This window comes from Salarias fasciatus, chromosome 6 (assembly GCF_902148845.1).
Source record: "Salarias fasciatus chromosome 6, fSalaFa1.1, whole genome shotgun sequence".
In the NCBI taxonomy this organism is placed as follows: domain Eukaryota; kingdom Metazoa; phylum Chordata; class Actinopteri; order Blenniiformes; family Blenniidae; genus Salarias; species Salarias fasciatus.
The window spans coordinates 19,244,069-19,261,385 of NC_043750.1; the positions used below are offsets into that span (position 1 = coordinate 19,244,069).

The 17,317-nt window shown below is 42.1% G+C and overlaps 1 protein-coding gene across 1 annotated transcript; it reads left to right on the forward strand.

Annotated features, from left to right (window-relative positions):
* Nucleotides 1-2,519: 2,519 nt before the first annotated feature.
* On the forward strand, nucleotides 2,520-16,140 carry LOC115390028 (spermine oxidase-like). The gene is made up of 7 exons (XM_030093681.1): nucleotides 2,520-2,609; nucleotides 9,227-9,461; nucleotides 10,035-10,261; nucleotides 10,628-10,801; nucleotides 12,138-12,882; nucleotides 15,150-15,310; nucleotides 15,886-16,140. The coding sequence occupies exons 2-7, from the start codon at nucleotides 9,254-9,256 to the stop codon at nucleotides 16,036-16,038; spliced, it is 1,668 nt and encodes a 555-aa protein (XP_029949541.1). The 5' UTR covers nucleotides 2,520-2,609; nucleotides 9,227-9,253; the 3' UTR covers nucleotides 16,039-16,140.
* The last annotated feature ends 1,177 nt before the right edge of the window (nucleotides 16,141-17,317 follow it).

Consider the following 17,317-nt stretch of genomic DNA (forward strand, 5'->3'; position numbering starts at 1 on the left):
AAACAAATCTACCCGGCGGTACCATTGTCAATTTTCTAACACTGTCATCAAGGAGACACCATAAATGCTTTCTCCTCATTCAAACAACCTTAAATACTCGTACTGTACATTTACTTAAATTATTATATTGAGTTTAGATTATGTATGTTTTTAATATTGATATTCCCCTTCCCTGAAACTAGGATGAATCTTCAATTGATTAAAGGATTTCACGGTCATAGATTGGGAATTTAAAATATTTTTCACAGTACATAATCAAACTGTTCAGAATGGGCTGCCTCTCAGCTTTGTATTGATCCTCATCTCTTACATACTCACTGACTTCTACAAGTGCGCCACAGCGAGGGATGAACCACGGAGGAGAGCAGAAGAGCTGCAGCAGATTGTTCAGGCGGATCGTCAAGATCAACTCTGTCCGGCAGGCAGTCAGCCCAGGCCACGTCTTATTGCCACCCTCCCCTTTGACAAGCCCAGGGCGATGAGGGCACAGACGAAAATACAGAGAAACAGCGTCTTCCCATGCTGGAATGTATTTCACACACTTCTGCACCTCATCTCAGATGATACACCTTTTAATGCATATCTTGTCTCTCTGTATGCTCCATATTCAACGGTTCAAATTCTTCAACCTTGATATTTTTTGTGCTCTTTATGTTATTTATAGTGCTGTCAGTTTTAATCACATTGATCGCAATTTAATCGCATTGATTGCAATTAATCGTGATTAATTCATGGAGAACTGTCAACAATTAACTTTTTTAAAGTTGAGATTAATTGCAATGAAGAATCTAATCCTCATAAATCAGTCCCAATGTCAGGAAAAAACACTATTATCCTCTAGTTCTTTTCTTTGACCCAATTGGCAGACCTCAATGGATTAATCGCGATTAAATTGACAGCACTAGTTATTTATATTGTTTGCATGATATTTTTACACTGCAGCGAATAGGGAGCTTCAAATGTTATTTTATTTATCATAATATGTAATGGCAATAAATGCACTAATTTGAACATTTTCTGAGCTTAATTTGTATTTAATGATTCATCTGCTTAATGTTCTCTGCAGAGTGCAACATTGGATGGACATCTGATAAATGCAGAATAAGTCATTTCAAGTCAACAACTGTTTACATCTTTGCGCTTTTGAAATTGAATTGACCTCATTAAAATTAAAAGTGTCACATAATGTTTTACAAGAAACCAATTAAAAATCACCTTTATGATTTGTTTTTCCTTTGACAGGTCTTTCTGCTCTCATTTTGTTCATTGTGTTTCCATTTGTCAAAAGAGGAAAAGGTTTTTTTTTTTGTGTGTGTAACAAGAAGACAGGAGGACTTAACACATCTAAACACATACTGTATAAACACATCTTACAACATGCAATTCCTCTTAAGTCCACCTCCAAAAAGACCGCTTTTTGTACAATTTTGTAAACTGAATTGTGTCAGTACTCTTTGTAGCTTCAGTTATAAAACTGTTCTTCAGATCCAACCCACATCTTGATATGCATCTGCCCTTTTTTCATTGTGGTTCGAACACAGTCTTCTTTTTTTTCTTTTTCTTAAAGTTTAACTCCCCCTCAAATTATAACCACTTCTCTTTCCATGAAGGCAGTCTGTGTATGTTTTGGCATGAGGTTGCGTCTGGCTTTGTACATGTGTTATATTCATTCAAAGACTAGTGGCCACTCTGCTGCCGATTGATAACTCCTTTTTTTAGGGCTGGCTGCTTCCTTGTGCGTCACAAGGAAAAATGTAACATTTTGAGATGAAAACAGATCCATTGTCTGAACCACTTTATCTGTGATTAAGTCCTCACACCTGTTGGACAACATTATCAGTCCTCTTCAGCAGAGAGAAACTTATGATCCGAGCCGGATAAGTATTCATTAACATAGAAGGAAAACTGGTTTTCATCTGGCTTTTACAAAACAATATCAACAGTACCTAGAAGACAACAACTGTGACTTTATTCTACATTCATGCATGGTGATGTTAATTAATCGAACTATACCAGAGGTGATGAAACCCTATCAAAATACATGAATACACAGGAAGATGCAAACTCAGCAAACAAGGAAGACAACCGCTGTGGCGGTTTGGGAGGATTTACCGCCACACAATTTAAGGTTAAACTGAATTATTTATAGTTAATGTGTGGGAAAACAATATAAATCACTGAAATGAAACCAAACCATACCACTGAAACATAAGTGTGTTTGTGGTACATTGGGGTCAAGGGTCATGGAGTGGCTATGATGAAATAATTCTGATGAGCAGGTCACAGCAGTGTGCCAGGAAATGACGGCGGACAAACACTGTGTGTGTGTGTGTGTGTGTGTGTGTGTGTGTGTGTGTGTGTGTGTGTGTGTGTGTGTGTGTGTGTGTGTGTGTGTGTGTGTGTGTGTGTGTGTGTGTGTGTGTGGGATTACTCAGTGGAGGGCTGGTCCTTGTCGTCACTCGGCTCATGTATAATTAATGAGGAGGCAGAGACCAGGGCGAAACTGGCTGCTTCTGGTTTCCAGGCATAAATACAAAGCGGAGCCGGTCAGAGGGAAAAACGGCACAAAGGAAAGCGGAGCTTTTAAAACTGAAGACCAGGAGAGTCAGGTAAACAGCTCTTCTATTAGAGACAAAAAGAAAGGAAAAAAAAAAACAACAACACAAAAGACAGACACATTGCTCGCTCCGCGGCGGGGATGTTGTGATTGAAGCGCGAGCCAAAAGAAACGGCTGTTATATTTATTTTTTTTTAGCGCACATCGCTGGAGATCCTGACAGACGCGGCGCGTTATTTACTGTAGTTGTCGGGATCGCGTGGCTCCGGGTAATAACAGATGTCACATTGTTGTTCGCGTTGATAAAGCAGGGAGACGCTGAACTGAGAGCAACCTGTGTGTCGGTGTGTGTGCGGCTTAACGGGACAAATCGACCCGGACTACTATATATTTGTATTTTATTCTATGTATCGTAATGCGGACGGGTTCGGGGCTTTGTTTTATTTCATTTTTTACAAACACAGTCACTGACAGGAGTAAAGTTTGCTTTGTTTCAAAGTGCTGCCGCTTCGGCATCACAGTTTCTACGTGGCAGTGAGTGACTGCTCAGCTGTCCACATCAAACTGTCTGCTTTGTTCCCTGCTTCTGCCTCCTGTCTCCCTCAGCTGCTGAGGAAAGTTTAAGCTTCACTTGTTCCCTCTCATCTTTTGGTTTTCTCATGTGCAGCCCGAGAAAAGCTTCTTTTTTTAAATTACTTAAAAGATCACTTGTATTTTAATACTAAATAGTCAGCAGATTGTTGACAACAAAAGCTCTTTATGTTTTATTGGTTTCTGCTTTCATTGATCATGTTTATTTAGGATCAATTTTCACTTCATCTCTCAACACTTACAGGAGCCAGAAAAAGTTGTTGGAATGCTCACGATATCCAATCAGCCAAAGTACATTTTAAAAGGACCAACAGACAATATAATTTCAACTCTAATGATGCTCTTTCTGCTGCAATAGGGATTTCAAACCTGGGTACCTGTACAGAGGCTGGAGTGGACATCCCCGGTCCTGGAGGGCTGCAGTGTCCCTCTGCTCCAACACACCTGAGTTTATCACAGTGAAGCTCTACAGAAAGCCAAATTAGAGCCAGTCAATACTATTTGGTGTGTTGAAATGAGGGCACGTTGAAATCGTGCATGGACGCGGCCCTTTGGGACCAGGATTACTCATCCCTGCTCTCGCCTGTTCAGTCTTGCAATACTTGTTTGCACCACCAGACGTTGTATTGAGCCACTCAAAGATGCAGCTGACAGAATAGGTTACACAATAACCGAAACGTTTGGCTACTCCACCACCCACCCACTGGATTTAACTTGGACTCCTGTAACTGCCAACCAAAAACAAAAGCTGGAGCCCCATGAGCCAGGAAAAGGACAGGAAAGGGACTCAACACTGCCACCACATGTACAATGACATGTCTTAGATTTTTCATAGTGTCCTATCAAATCAAACCCAAACGAAGCTGTTCACCTTAATAGAAACTGGTTAGAAAGGAGTAATTTATATTTTGCTATGTTACGTCACTGTAAAAAAAAATACAATCCCCCTCAAAATCAACCTCAGGTGATTTATAAAAGAAATTTCCAGCTTGTGTTTTGTTAGTTCAGCTAAGTCACCTAACTCAGACAGAAATTCACAAAGACTCACAATGAAATCTCATGCTGTATATTTTGAGGTAAATTAGTTTATCTGCTTTACTGAGCAGAAAAAAGTGATAGTTTTTCCAGAAGGGAATTGATATACTGCCTGTCAGAATGTCCTGCTTTGCATTGCATGTGAAGCTGATTCACGCAAATGAAATCTCTGGAGGTACGATCTTGTTCAGCAGTGGTCATTTGGTCACAGTGACGGAAATTATTGATATAACAAAAGTATGTTCGGACAAATTCAACTCCAGTTGAGAAACCTGCGCGGGAGCATAGCAGAGAAAGCGGCGTGTGTGTATGAGTGTGTGTTACTTCCACTACATCATCCCAGCTTGGGAAAATCAGAGCTCAGAGGGAAGTGTGGAATGTCTAACTGTTGGCACAACGCCCTCAAACTGCACTGCAACTCTTCATGTGGGGATATAGAAGTGTGTTTCTATGCTTATTCCGACATGGGGCTGGAGGGAGGAAATGCAGGCGGGAGTGTGGACACAGCTGGAAAAGGACGTGTCCTCAATCAAAGGAGGGAAGGAAAGGGGAGCAGGGAGGATGAGAGAGCGAGGGGCTCTGTTACGGTTGTGTCAGACATTCCATCTCAAGTAGATTGGCCCTTCTCTGGAGAGGCTCACCAGTAGACACTCTGTACTGTAGATTGCCATTTCTAGGTCAATGGTGGCCGCCGCTCCCCCCACCCCACCCATAGCTGCCTCCATACCCAGGGCCAGCCCGCACATTAATCTGCGGTGGTGGCGTCAAGTGTGGAGCGGTGACATGTGGTGAGTGAATTAACCAACCGTAGAATTACAAGCGACCAAGGAGCGATGCACAGTCTGTCAGAGAATCCAGTGTTTACAGTGATCAGATGCTTTAATCAAATTTGCCGTTCGTCAGGAACGACGAGAACAATGTCTTTGGTTTGTGGGCTTGTTTTTATCGAGAATGAAAGGCTTGAACTCAGCCTTCAGAAAGTCAACAGCATATTAGAAAAGTAAGACCACTCACTGTAGGGGCGCTGTTTTTATATTCACAAAACAAGCTGAGTTTGGTGATGAAATGGGCTTTATTTTTTATTTAGGTCAGGTCAGCATTAAAATCATAATTCTGTGTAGTTGGAGATGTGAAGCTTTGATCCAGAGTTTTCCACATGATGGGACGAGATGGCATTACAGTGAAAACAATTTAGAGCCAACGTTATTTCCAAGGAAAAACTTCCAGTTGATTTCATGCATTCCTCAGGAACATCATGAGTTGAAAACAGAGTTCGCCGAACAACCTTACATCCTTAGCAGCAGTGAGCTTGACATATGAACGGGTTTGGTAACACGCCAGCGGGATGTGGTGGCAGGTAAAGACTGAAGAAAGGAGAGAAATTGACTACAAAACGTTGTTCCGACTTGTCAGCGAAACTATGAACTTGTACTTTATTAATGTAATTTTGATTTGGAATTGTTGCATATTGTGCATCTTTGCACGCCACCCAAGGAGACAGGCTTGAAAACATTGATGCAAAAGTAGTGTTCACAAAATAACCTGTAAGCAGTCAAACAAAAACAGTGCATTACTGCCTGAACATATCAATACCGAAGTGGAGGTATAAATACTGAGCGGCTCCTCTCCTGTGCTTGGAGAGGAGAGGTGAGCTCAGGCCAGTTGAGGCAGCTCAGGGTAAAGCAGAGCAGGGAGGGAAACTGCAGCTCTGAAGAGGTAAGGCAAGGTTAAGACTGAAAAGTCTGAGCGAGAGAATGAGAGGAAACCAAACTGCACCAGAAAGTCTGGAACTGCTTGATCAGGACTTCATGTCTTTCTGGGATTTGTAGACTGAAAGGTCAAACTTATAGTTGTAAAGGGCGCGTTACTAAATCTTTGATGATGGCTGGAAGAGTCCTCCCATCGAAGCTATGACATCAAGTTTCATCATCGACGTTTTAGCACACACACACATATTATTGAAGTGGTGATAAGAGCAAACACTGATGAATCATTTGTGAAAATATCTTTCTAACATGCATGTGTAACACTACAGAGGAGGAGGCTGACTCAGTGGTTCAGTGGAGGCTTAGAGGTCAGACAAGCGGACTTGGGTTCGGACCGGGAGCACGGTAATGTGGCCGCACCTCTGCGTCCGAGAAATGCGTCAGTGAAGAAAGAAGGAATTTCGCCAAGGGGATTCGTGAAGTGTGATGACTTCAATTTAGTTGAGATAGGTCTTCATTATTTGCTTCATGTGGAAAATTGGTCAAGGAAATGTCTTGCTATGAACAGGTTCCTTTTTCTTTTCAAGTTGTTAAATTGTTATTTCCTTTGGGTATAAAAAAAAAGCTACATAGCACACTCTTTGTAATCATCTGAGGAGACTAGTTGTAAAACTAAACTGATGCATGCTTTTAATCTAAAGTCTAATCTAAGTCTAGAGCCAAATCTAATCTAGAGCCAAAGCCTGAAAAAGTGTGACGCTACGCTACAGTAACAAATGTGATACTGACCAGCAAACAACATCAACGTCTATATTTTTTTGCTTTACTGATTTATACACTTATAATATACTTGCTTGTAACTTAACCAACCAACATGTGCCACCTAGCAAGTATAGAGAGAGCCTTTTTAAATCTTTAACTATGCGTTTAATTTTGAAGTTATTTGGTTATCAATATAATATTGTTACAAAAATAGTTGCAGAGGAGGAACCTCATCCCTCACTGTTCTTTCAAGTCCAAGAATGAGTCTATTCATGTTGATGTTGCATTTTAACTTCAGACTGTGGGAATAAAACCGACACAAGGAAAAAAATAAATAAAAACAACCTGATTTCCCTGTGCGCAGTTTTAAGGCAAAAGTCCTTCATGGTAGTGGAACTGAGGCTACCACAGCGATGGGATCCATGAAGTCGCAGTGTGTTTACATGTTCAGAATGAAGTTTCATCTCAGTCAAAACACTCATTTCCCTAGACTGAACGTCAGTGGATGGGTGACTCTCGCTTTATGTTGGTTCTACATTTTGTCTTGCTCGTTAGAATTATAGTGGTTTGTTTTCAAAAAAGTAAGCAATCTTTTAAATGTTCAGATGAAAGGAGTGTCTGTTTCAGTTGATGTCTGGCAGTTTAAACAGGAACCTTAACACTGATAAAGTCATATGAAAATCTGGTATTGCTCCGAACAGTCTTGCTCATTGATGAAGAAGATTGCATTGGACAGCTGAAAATAGCCCTCAGCACACTCTTAGACAGCATCTCTGTGGTGGAATATTATCAGTGTCTCCTGCGAAGACAGAGAACCACGTTTCAAAGAATGGTCTCCTCAGTAAACTGTGTCTGACCCACATACAAGATGAAGGTCGTGCAGACGGGTCAGATGTCACGTGTTGATCGGTGCAGATTAATAGGTTTTATCCCTCCTCTTGTGCTGGAGGTCAGTGGTCATCTGCAACTCTGGCAGAGTTTAAACATAAAGCTGTTGAGATTTACAGAAAGCTTCGTGACGACGTTGACGTCACAGTTTCTCTCCTGTTGAAGTGCTGGCTTGTGGTTTCCTCTCTTGACACGCTGCTTACTACAGTCTCCAAAATGTCAAAGTTGAAAATAGATCAAAACATCAGTAAAGGTAGCTTTGTTTTGTCACTGTAAGCTGGATTTGTAGATTATGCATGCTTTATTTTTTTCCTGTATAACCTGTTTATGTGTAGGAGTCCATGTTTGACCCAAACATGATTTAATATTTACTGAATCATATCTGCAACCTGACCTCAAGCTGGGGCAAACTCGATGTGTATTTTCGGCATAGTATAACGGTTACTGCCGTCTCTTCGGCGTTGCTGTGGCAACGAGGCAGCGAGTACATGTGTGCGTGCACGAATTGTGTAACGACGGGATCAAGAGTTGATACTGTTGCTCGTGCATATTGGTATGTGGGGAAAACACATTAAAACGCAATTGGATTACAGTGATAGTGATGGGTTTTTTTTTCAATCTTATTTCAAAGAAACCTACTACATGATGTTGGTGCTCAATAAATGTCTCTATCGGGTTAACAGAAATGCCCTCTGTACAAACTCCCTCTTTGTTATGCTCACACACAGCTGTCCATACATTCACCGCGAGCCGTCCTGTCAGTAACAAGGTCTCCTGTTTTCTCTTCCCTCTGCAAATGCTGCTGTCTACAAGCAGTTTTAGTTTAATTAAAGGGACTGTAATAGAGATGTTTTTTTTTGGTTTGTTTGTGTGTAGTCTGTTCTGTTGGAAATAACAGGGCTGTCGCAGGTCCTCTAATTTGGTCCCATGCTCAATAAACAGTGATACGCAGTAAGTAGAGAGAACAATGTAAACATGCCATGGGGGGGAAACAACTAGAATAGATTCAGTTAATCATAGCTATAAACCCAGCAGTAACTATAGGTCATTTTAGAGTTGATGCCAATGAGCTGCACTTATCAGCTATAAAAGAGCTTTTGTGGACAGAACTTAATTAGCAGCGCAGGACAGAAGGACTCCAGAGTTTCAGTAGTGCTGCAGGTGCATTGGTAAAGATAAAAAAAAAAAAAAAAATCAGTGTTAAAATGATGCTGTTTGTTTTGTGGCTCCATCAGTGATCAAATATATATTTTCATATTCTTAATCTTTTGTGCAATACACTGTATATATAAAGGATTAACTTAACACTCACTGTTAGGACTTAAGAAACTGAGCAGCTTGCAGTTAATTAAATGTTTTCAGATCATTTTTTTTCCAACATTGTTTGAACAGTGCGCCTTTAAGTAAAGTTAATAATGAGCTGAAAACATCCATCCTTGGCTTGAATAAAAAAAATTTATGCTTAGAGTAACGTGCTCCTCTTCGGTGTGCAGCACAGCGTCACACATCAAACCAGCTAAGGATTAATTCAAACGCATAGATCATCAGATTCTAGAGAGGTAGCTTAAACTATCTAAGGTCTTTTTATTTGTTTCAGTCAGTGTATTAAAAGTATATTAAAATGTGCATGTGTCAGTTTCTTTTGCAGCTTTCTCAAACTGAAGTCTTTTCTTTACTTCTTCCACAGACTTCATTGAAGAGGAGCTTGGACGGCATGCAAAGTTGTGAAATTTCGTCAGACAGCACTGATGATCCTCTTAGTAGCGGCCTACGTATTCATCGGCAGCCTCGAATAGTAGTGATTGGTGCCGGCTTGGCTGGCCTTTCTGCAACTAAGGTCCTGCTAGAAAACGGCTTCAGGGATGTCACGGTCCTAGAGGCGTCGGACCACATCGGAGGGAGGGTTCAGAGTGTTCAGCACGGTGAGACCATTCTTCCCCCTCGTTACCGTGAACCTCTCTGTTCCCACAAAAAGGGATACTTGTGTCGACAAGACATGCTTTTGTTGCGTGCACACGTAACTGTGTTCCAGAGAAATGCATCGACCTCAGACTTCCATCCTGATAAATCCTTTTGACCAGCAAGGCGGAACAAGTGGAGAGGAGCATCTGTTTGTGGCTTTGTGCACATTAAAGGGGTCAAATGTAAAAAAAAAAAATGCTCATTTTGCTTGGTTAAATGTAAACGTAAATGCCTGGAATAACTGTGTTTGTTACATAAATGCATGTTTTCATGCTTGTTATATAATTGTACAACGTAAGGAAGCGGTCTGTCTTCATTATATAAATCACACATTATGTATGCTATCATTGATATTATTCTAAAGTTTATTCTAAAAACCACACAGCATGCAGTGATGCTATTATGACTTATGATTTATTTTGCTGCTGTATTTCTACCTGTTTTGTTTTGTTTTGTTTTGTTTTTTTCCGAATTATCCAACAGTAATTTTTTATAACCCAGTCTCACATGAACGTCTGCTTCCTGTTTTGTAGGAAGAGCTACTTTGGAACTCGGAGCCACCTGGATCCATGGGGCCTGTGGGAACCCGGTGTACCACCTGGCTGAGGACAACGGCCTGCTGGAGCACACGACAGGCGGTGAGATGAACGTGGAGCGCATCAGCCTGTACACCACGAACGGTGTGGCTCACTACCAGACCAACAATGGGAAGAGGATCCCCAAGGACCTGGTGGAGGAGTTCAGTGACCTGTACAACGAGGTGAGGGGACACGTGTGCACAAACCTGCAAAGTGGAGCATGCGCTAGTTCAATTGTCCGCTCAAAAGGACACGAGTGAACGTCAGAGCGTGAAAGTTGAATTATGTCACATAACGTGGACAGCAGGCGCATGGCTTTCTCACTGGGACGTCAAATGTTTGTACGTTTATCACAATAAAAAGCGTTGGTGTTGTTACCGGAAGAGTAAAGTGTGATCTGCCCCAAAGAAATCTGTCATGAACCAAAATAAACTGGTTTCTTATTGTTCCCTGTTTCACCTTCCTCTGCTTTTTTTCCTTCTTCCTCCTTCTTCACCCCCCCCCCCCCCCCCCCCACTAATGACCTTTCCCCTGTTGCCCTTCTTTAGGTGTACGAGCTGACTCAGGAGTTCTTCCAGAACGGGAAGCCAGTTTGTGCTGAGAGCCAGAACAGTGTTGGCGTTTTCACTCGAGACGTGGTGTGCAAGAGGATCATGTTGGATCCCGACGATTGTGAGAGCACCAAGAAGCTCAAGCTGTCCATGCTTCAGCAGTACCTCAAGGTGCGTTCCTGTCTGTGTGAGGGAAACGCACCTCCTGAGTTTTTAATTTTCATTTTTATACAGCTCCATAGCTGTGAATTGAGAGGTATTGCAGTCAGGCGTGGGTGCAAACATTACACCACCTCACCTGCAAATATCAAATCGTATTCTAAAGTTTGTTGTGACATTCCAAGCATCAGTCTCATCTGATCAGTTGTCCTGCTTTAATTACAATTGTATGGCAGCAAAAAGGTGATGATTTCAAATAATATTGTGAGTGAATTGTGGTACCTCCTACTATATAAAAATCTGATGAGATGCAGGTTTAGGCTTTTGGATATTACAAGATAGACGCCATTTGTTTGTGTTGTGTACAACAGCCTGTAAAAACATTTGGAACTTAAACTACCCCACCTTATACATTTGTTATCTTAACCTTTACGCTTTTTAACATTTGAAGGAATTTGGCATGGACTTCTTCTCCAAATGCTCCCATGCACACAAACACACACACAAAGCAATTTTCCTAAGTCACTCGTTCACACCTGGTATGCTACAGTATTTCATCCTTTCATCTGTCGTCTCTACACCAAACACTCAGGGCCATTAATAGGCATAAAGCTCGGCATATCTCACACACACACACACACACACACACACACACACACACACACACACACACACACACACACACACACACACACACGCTGCCACACTGTCAAGATGTTAGTGAGTATATTAACATATATATTTTAACAAATAGGAATATTTTGAACCTGTGAGCAAAAGCACAGAAAGCAGACAATGTCAAGCCAGAACTCTCCGTTTGTTTATTATTTTAGCATTAAAGCATAACGCCTATTCCTAGTTTTTGTAAATCCGTTAATCACTTGACTATGACTCAGGTTTGAAAGTTCTTCTTTCTTGTCTGCTGGTGAAACCTGTCTTGCCCTGTTTTGCACCTCTGAATCGTCTCAACACACCACACTTAGGTATTTAGGTTTAATGGACTTACTAATAACTTAACCAGCTAGTTTGTCACTGTACTTGACCTCCCTTTTTCTCATCTCTCTTTACTGCTTCTGTGCCTCGGATTTGTCATGTGATAGTGCGTTTGGGCAGGTCGAAAATAAATGAATGCATGGGAAACACTGCTGCAGGTGCGACACATTAAGTACTGTGCCAAAAGCATTTTTTTTTTTTTTTTAATGAGGCCTGTGACTTGTAAATGCCATTGTGACCTCTGCTTATATTGTGTTGTGAAATTTTTTGACATGCAGCCTGGTTCAGTGGCATTATTGACACGCTGACATTTCATTGAGATGGATCTCTCTGTTGGCTTGATCTCATGTTTCAGGTGGAAAGTTGTGAAAGCAGTTCTCCCAGTATGGATGAAGTGTCTCTGAGCGAGTTCGGAGAGTGGACAGAAATCCCCGGTGCGCATTACGTCATTCCTAAAGGTTTCATGAAGATCGTGGAGCTCCTGGCCCGGGACATCCCCTCCAAAACCATCTGCCTGAGCAAACCGGTCCGCTGCATCCACTGGAACTACTCGGCCCAGCATCAGGAGGTGAACGCCGGGAGCGACGACACGCGACTCGACAACAACCACAACGAGAACAACCACGGCTGCCAGCCTCACGAGCACCCTCTGAGCCTGGGTCACCCCATCTGCGTGGAGTGCGAGGACGAGGAGTGGATCACGGCCGACCACGTGATCGTGACGACCTCTCTGGGCGCGCTGAAGGAGAACCACGAGACCATGTTCTCCCCGTCACTGCCCAGGGACAAGGTGTTCGCCATTGAGAAGCTGGGCATCAGCACCACCGACAAAATATTCTTGGAGTATGAAGAGCCCTTCTGGAGCCCGGAGTGCAACAGCATCCACTTCGTGTGGGAGGACGAGGCTCAGCTGGAACACCTGGCCTACCCGGAGGAGCTGTGGTACAAGAAGATCTGCAGCTTCGACGTCCTGCATCCGCCGGAGCGCTACGGCTACATGCTGAGCGGCTGGATCTGTGGGCAGGAGGCGCTGTACATGGAGCGCTGCGATGACGAAACAGTCGCCGAAATCTGCACCGAGCTGCTGAGGCGCTTTACAGGTTAGGACATGTACGCAGGATCAAAGAGCTTTACTGCTGTTTCATACGCAGCTGTACTGATACGCTGCTGATATCCGAATTGTGCTTCTCTTCAAATTACTATTGTTAGTATCGTAGATTTAACATACTGTAAACTATTACTACTGTTTTTAAGATTCTTTTGGTTATATATCATTGATTTCTCAATTATTTTACAGCAAAAAAAAAACCAGACAAATCAACTTCCTCCTTCCAGCTAAATTCTTGTTGCGTTTTGACACACACACAAAAAAAAGAGAAATAGAAAACTAGTTTTTACTGTAACAATCGCCTTGGAGTGCTGAGATTGAGTCTGGCAGCACAGTGACTCATACAGGCCGTGATTCTGGTTGGGTCTTTGTGTTTTTAAGAAAGGATGTGACATAAGCTTCAGCTGTGACGTAATCTGCCTTTTCAGGGCGGAAGGTTGGGAGATAATACAGCTGAATGACTCAGGTCTGTTTTTATTTGTGCACAAATTCAACGCTGTCGGGGGGGAAAAAAAAAAAATACCGAGTCACATGTCAGTTGAGACCGAAAGCCCCCCTTCCTCTGAGTGACAGATTGACACACTCACACGGCGTTTGTGCTGTATGGTTTCTGAGGTTGTGATGCTGTCTGTGGTTAAACGCAGTGCGTCACTTTTTGTCAGCTGGGGAAAAACACTGACTCAGTTCTCCAAACCTATTAAAGGATCTGATTTAGTAAAATCCTGTACAAAGCATATTGAACCGCCAGCTCACGGAAATGGAGTGCTTTTATTTTGTGGGATATCAGCTAGGAATAACAACATGTGCAATATTACGCACACAGAGGAGTATTCAAATTCAGGATTTGCATTGAGTATTGCTGGGATTGTCCCTGGAGTGAATATATGAAGCACAGAGCCCACAATCACAACATTACATGTGTTTTTACTCATTGACAGAAGAAGTTATCAGTTACATTAGAACATGTGTTACAATAAATCAGAATATGGCTGAGGAAAAAGAAAACACACCGTGCGAGTTATGTCACAAAGTAAAAGCTGTGAGAAAAAGAAGAGCAACAGAAGTGATGATTCAGAAAACATCGCACGATTTCAGGGGATGAAGGAATGAAAGAAAAAAAATCTTAAAAAAAAAAAAGTCTGCAAATTAAAGTTGTTGTGATCCAGCTGTAGGAATTCCTCTCACCAGAAGAAGAGCAGCGCCTCCGCTTAAGATTGAGCTACTTCAGTTTATTTTATTTTATTTATTTATTTTTTTTATGAAACAAATGGAATACTACCGAACGACATCAGGGCGTGGAAACGGCAGCCAGACATGAGGAGGAGAAGCCGCAGAGCCTGAAACGTTAGAATCACCACAAACACAGACAGGACAAAACATGAGCCATGACAGAATGCTGTAAAATAGATGGTGTTTGCTGTTTTGTACAGTAGATCAGGTCAAAGTGAGCATTAAAGCAGGGGTTTGATCAATCGTTTGATGTTTGGCTTTAGGTTGGCGTGACAGAATAGTCTCAGATTATCTTTTTGTCCGCTTCAGAAATAGGTCAGCGTCACAACACAGTGGCAGCGACTTTCCCTTTATCACCAGGTCAGTGGACTTCTTATGGATGCAGAATGTAAATTACACAGAGAAACTGAACATGCACCAGCATCTCATTGGGGTCAGAGTGGTTAAATCCCCTCAGCTGTTGCTTCATTACATGTAGCCTCACTGGTGCCTCTCTGCTCTTAGTGGGACACGAGTTGATTAGAGATGGCAGATCCCACATCCCAGTAAACTGCTTTAATGTGCAACCGTCACATTCGCAAGTTGAAATTGGTTTCTGTGAGGATTCGGTTGCTGTAGGACTGGTTTGGAGACGTCGTGTTGTTCCAGAAACGAGACTTGATGACCCAGATGATGAGCCTTTGTTGTACAATAAGGAATTTTTGTTTTTGTTTCAGTGGAACATTGCGATTTCACCCTCGTAAATATTAAAGTCCCTCCCTGCAGTAATAAACTTTAATAGTTCTGACCCCATTTAATCTACTGTATCTATCACTAAGAGGAGACTTAAGGTTCATAATGTCAGGCTCTCTTTTCAAAAACCGTCTGACATCAAACAGGTATGTTGTTTAACATGCTAACACTCTGGAAAATGAGCAGCTTCCATGGCTATGAATAGAATTTGTGTTTATACAACACTCTGTGACGGTCAATGTTTTCAAGCAGCTTGCTCCATGTGTTCTCAGACTCTCCCGGTCCATCCCTCCACAGGTAATCCTGACATTCCCAAGCCTCGCCGCATCCTCCGCTCTTCATGGGGCAGCAACCCGTACATCCGGGGCTCCTACTCCTTCACCAGGGTGGGATCCAGCGGTGCAGACTGTGAGAGGCTGGCCATGCCGCTGCCTTATGCCAATTGCACCAAGGCTCCAGTAAGTACTCAACACTTTTTCTTTTCCTTGCACCTCACAAGATACAAACCTTTTAACCCAAATAGAGCAGTTGAAATGTGCTGATGCATAAAGTGGGCTTTAACCGCGGCTCCTCTCTGGCTGTACTGTCACTGTCTGTACGTGTTTGTTTGCAATCCCTGCCTGCGCTGGGAGGGATTCAGGCCAGGGCGGCAGTGTCGTCTCCTCCGTGTGTCAGCGGGGTAATGAATGCGGATTCTTGGCCACAAGTCTAGACCGCGAAACCTGATGCATTGTGGGTGACGGAGAGAAAAGGGTGTGTGGGGGGTGGGGAGGCTGCGAACACTCACTTGACACTGCCGAAGGAACAGCGCGACCTCTCCGCTGACGTCCTTCAACCCTGTCAGAACTGAACGGAGAGGCCCCCGGGAACGCTGCTTCAGCCTGTACATGCAGAGCGCTAACAAGCCAATCAGAAATAGAAAACCGTGCTGCGGGAAGAGTCCACAAATATGTCAGAATAACACCGAAGGGTCTTGCTTTGAATCTGCTTTTCTGCACTCTTATCTCTCCTTCCCTCGCCCTGCTTGTCTCAGCCCCTACAGGTCCTGTTTGCTGGAGAGGCGACCCACAGAAAATACTATTCCACTGCCCATGGCGCGTTGATGTCGGGACAGAGAGAGGCCACTCGCCTGACTGAGATGTACCGGGACTTGCACAGAGCGCAAACCATAAAGCCTAATATATAAAACCTCTGACTAGTGAAAAACATGTCCAAAACTGTTGAGTTTTTATCTTGGTGATTAAGTTATACTTTAAGTTCATAGCTTGGGCATTATCACACTGATAACCGGTGGGTGTCGTTCATATTGTACTGTAGCTTTGAATCATGCAAATTCTTTTGAGGATGTACTGTTCAAGGGTTGCCAATGGTGCTGTCATTACTTGTCTTTATCATTCAGTTTTTTTTAAATCAGTAATTTAATGTTTTTAATAACATCATCTGTAATTTAACTTGTTTTTGTAAGTGCCTTCTATACGTAACGTTATGGTGAAATAATGAAAATACTAAAAATGAAGAGGGTTTAACAAAATAAAAAAATATCATTATCTAATCATACCATTTTCTTTCTTTTTTTTTTTGGAATTCATTAAAATCTTGCATACAAATTTGGCAGATGTCAGATATCTCCTTTTTCTTCTTTCGGTAAAGAAAAGTTCGACCAAAAGCTTTTTCTGAACAGTTATCAAACCGGGAACAGGAAACAGAAAGTGAGAGCATGTGGAAAGAAAGACTGCAGAATGCTGCGCCGGATGGAGTCAGAACAGACCTCAACCCAGCCGTCACGTCTGCTCAACAACATTATCAGCCCAGTGAGGGGCAAGGAAGCATCAATCTGTGATAGGAATGAAAGAAAACAAGTTTTAAATCTGTATTTACTCCCCTTTTTTTCTCTCAGTCTAATTAAAATCAAACTATTTTGAAAATATTGATTTAAAGGTTGATGAAGTGTTTTTCAGATTCAAATGTATAACTTCTGAGGACTTCTGAGAGGCTGATATAAACCCGTAAAACATCTGATTCATGGTTTTTTCTCTGGCGTTTTGCCCATGATGGTTAAAGCAGGCCAATCAAACAATTATTTAATTAATGTGTCTCTTTGTTCTCTGAGTGCACTGGATTCTTCAGCTGCTGGTTATTTTTATGGTTTGCTGAGGTTTTTCCATCTGCACTTTCAGCGTTTGTTAAAACATTTCTGTTACATAAATGTTTCCAGTTTAAAAAAAAAAAAAAAATCCACCTAATGACTTTATCAGAATAGTTCCTCACAAATCAGCTCCTTAGAATCCACAGTAAGCAACAAACTTTGCTGTAGAATCCACAATGAATATGTAAATTCATCTGCTTTTGACAGATTTTTGTCGCAAAAGTCAATGTACAATGTTTCACAAGCAGCTATATACAAATATGGCTACTGAGATCACAACAAGAGATCACACATGATGCCGTCAAAACATCAAAACAAA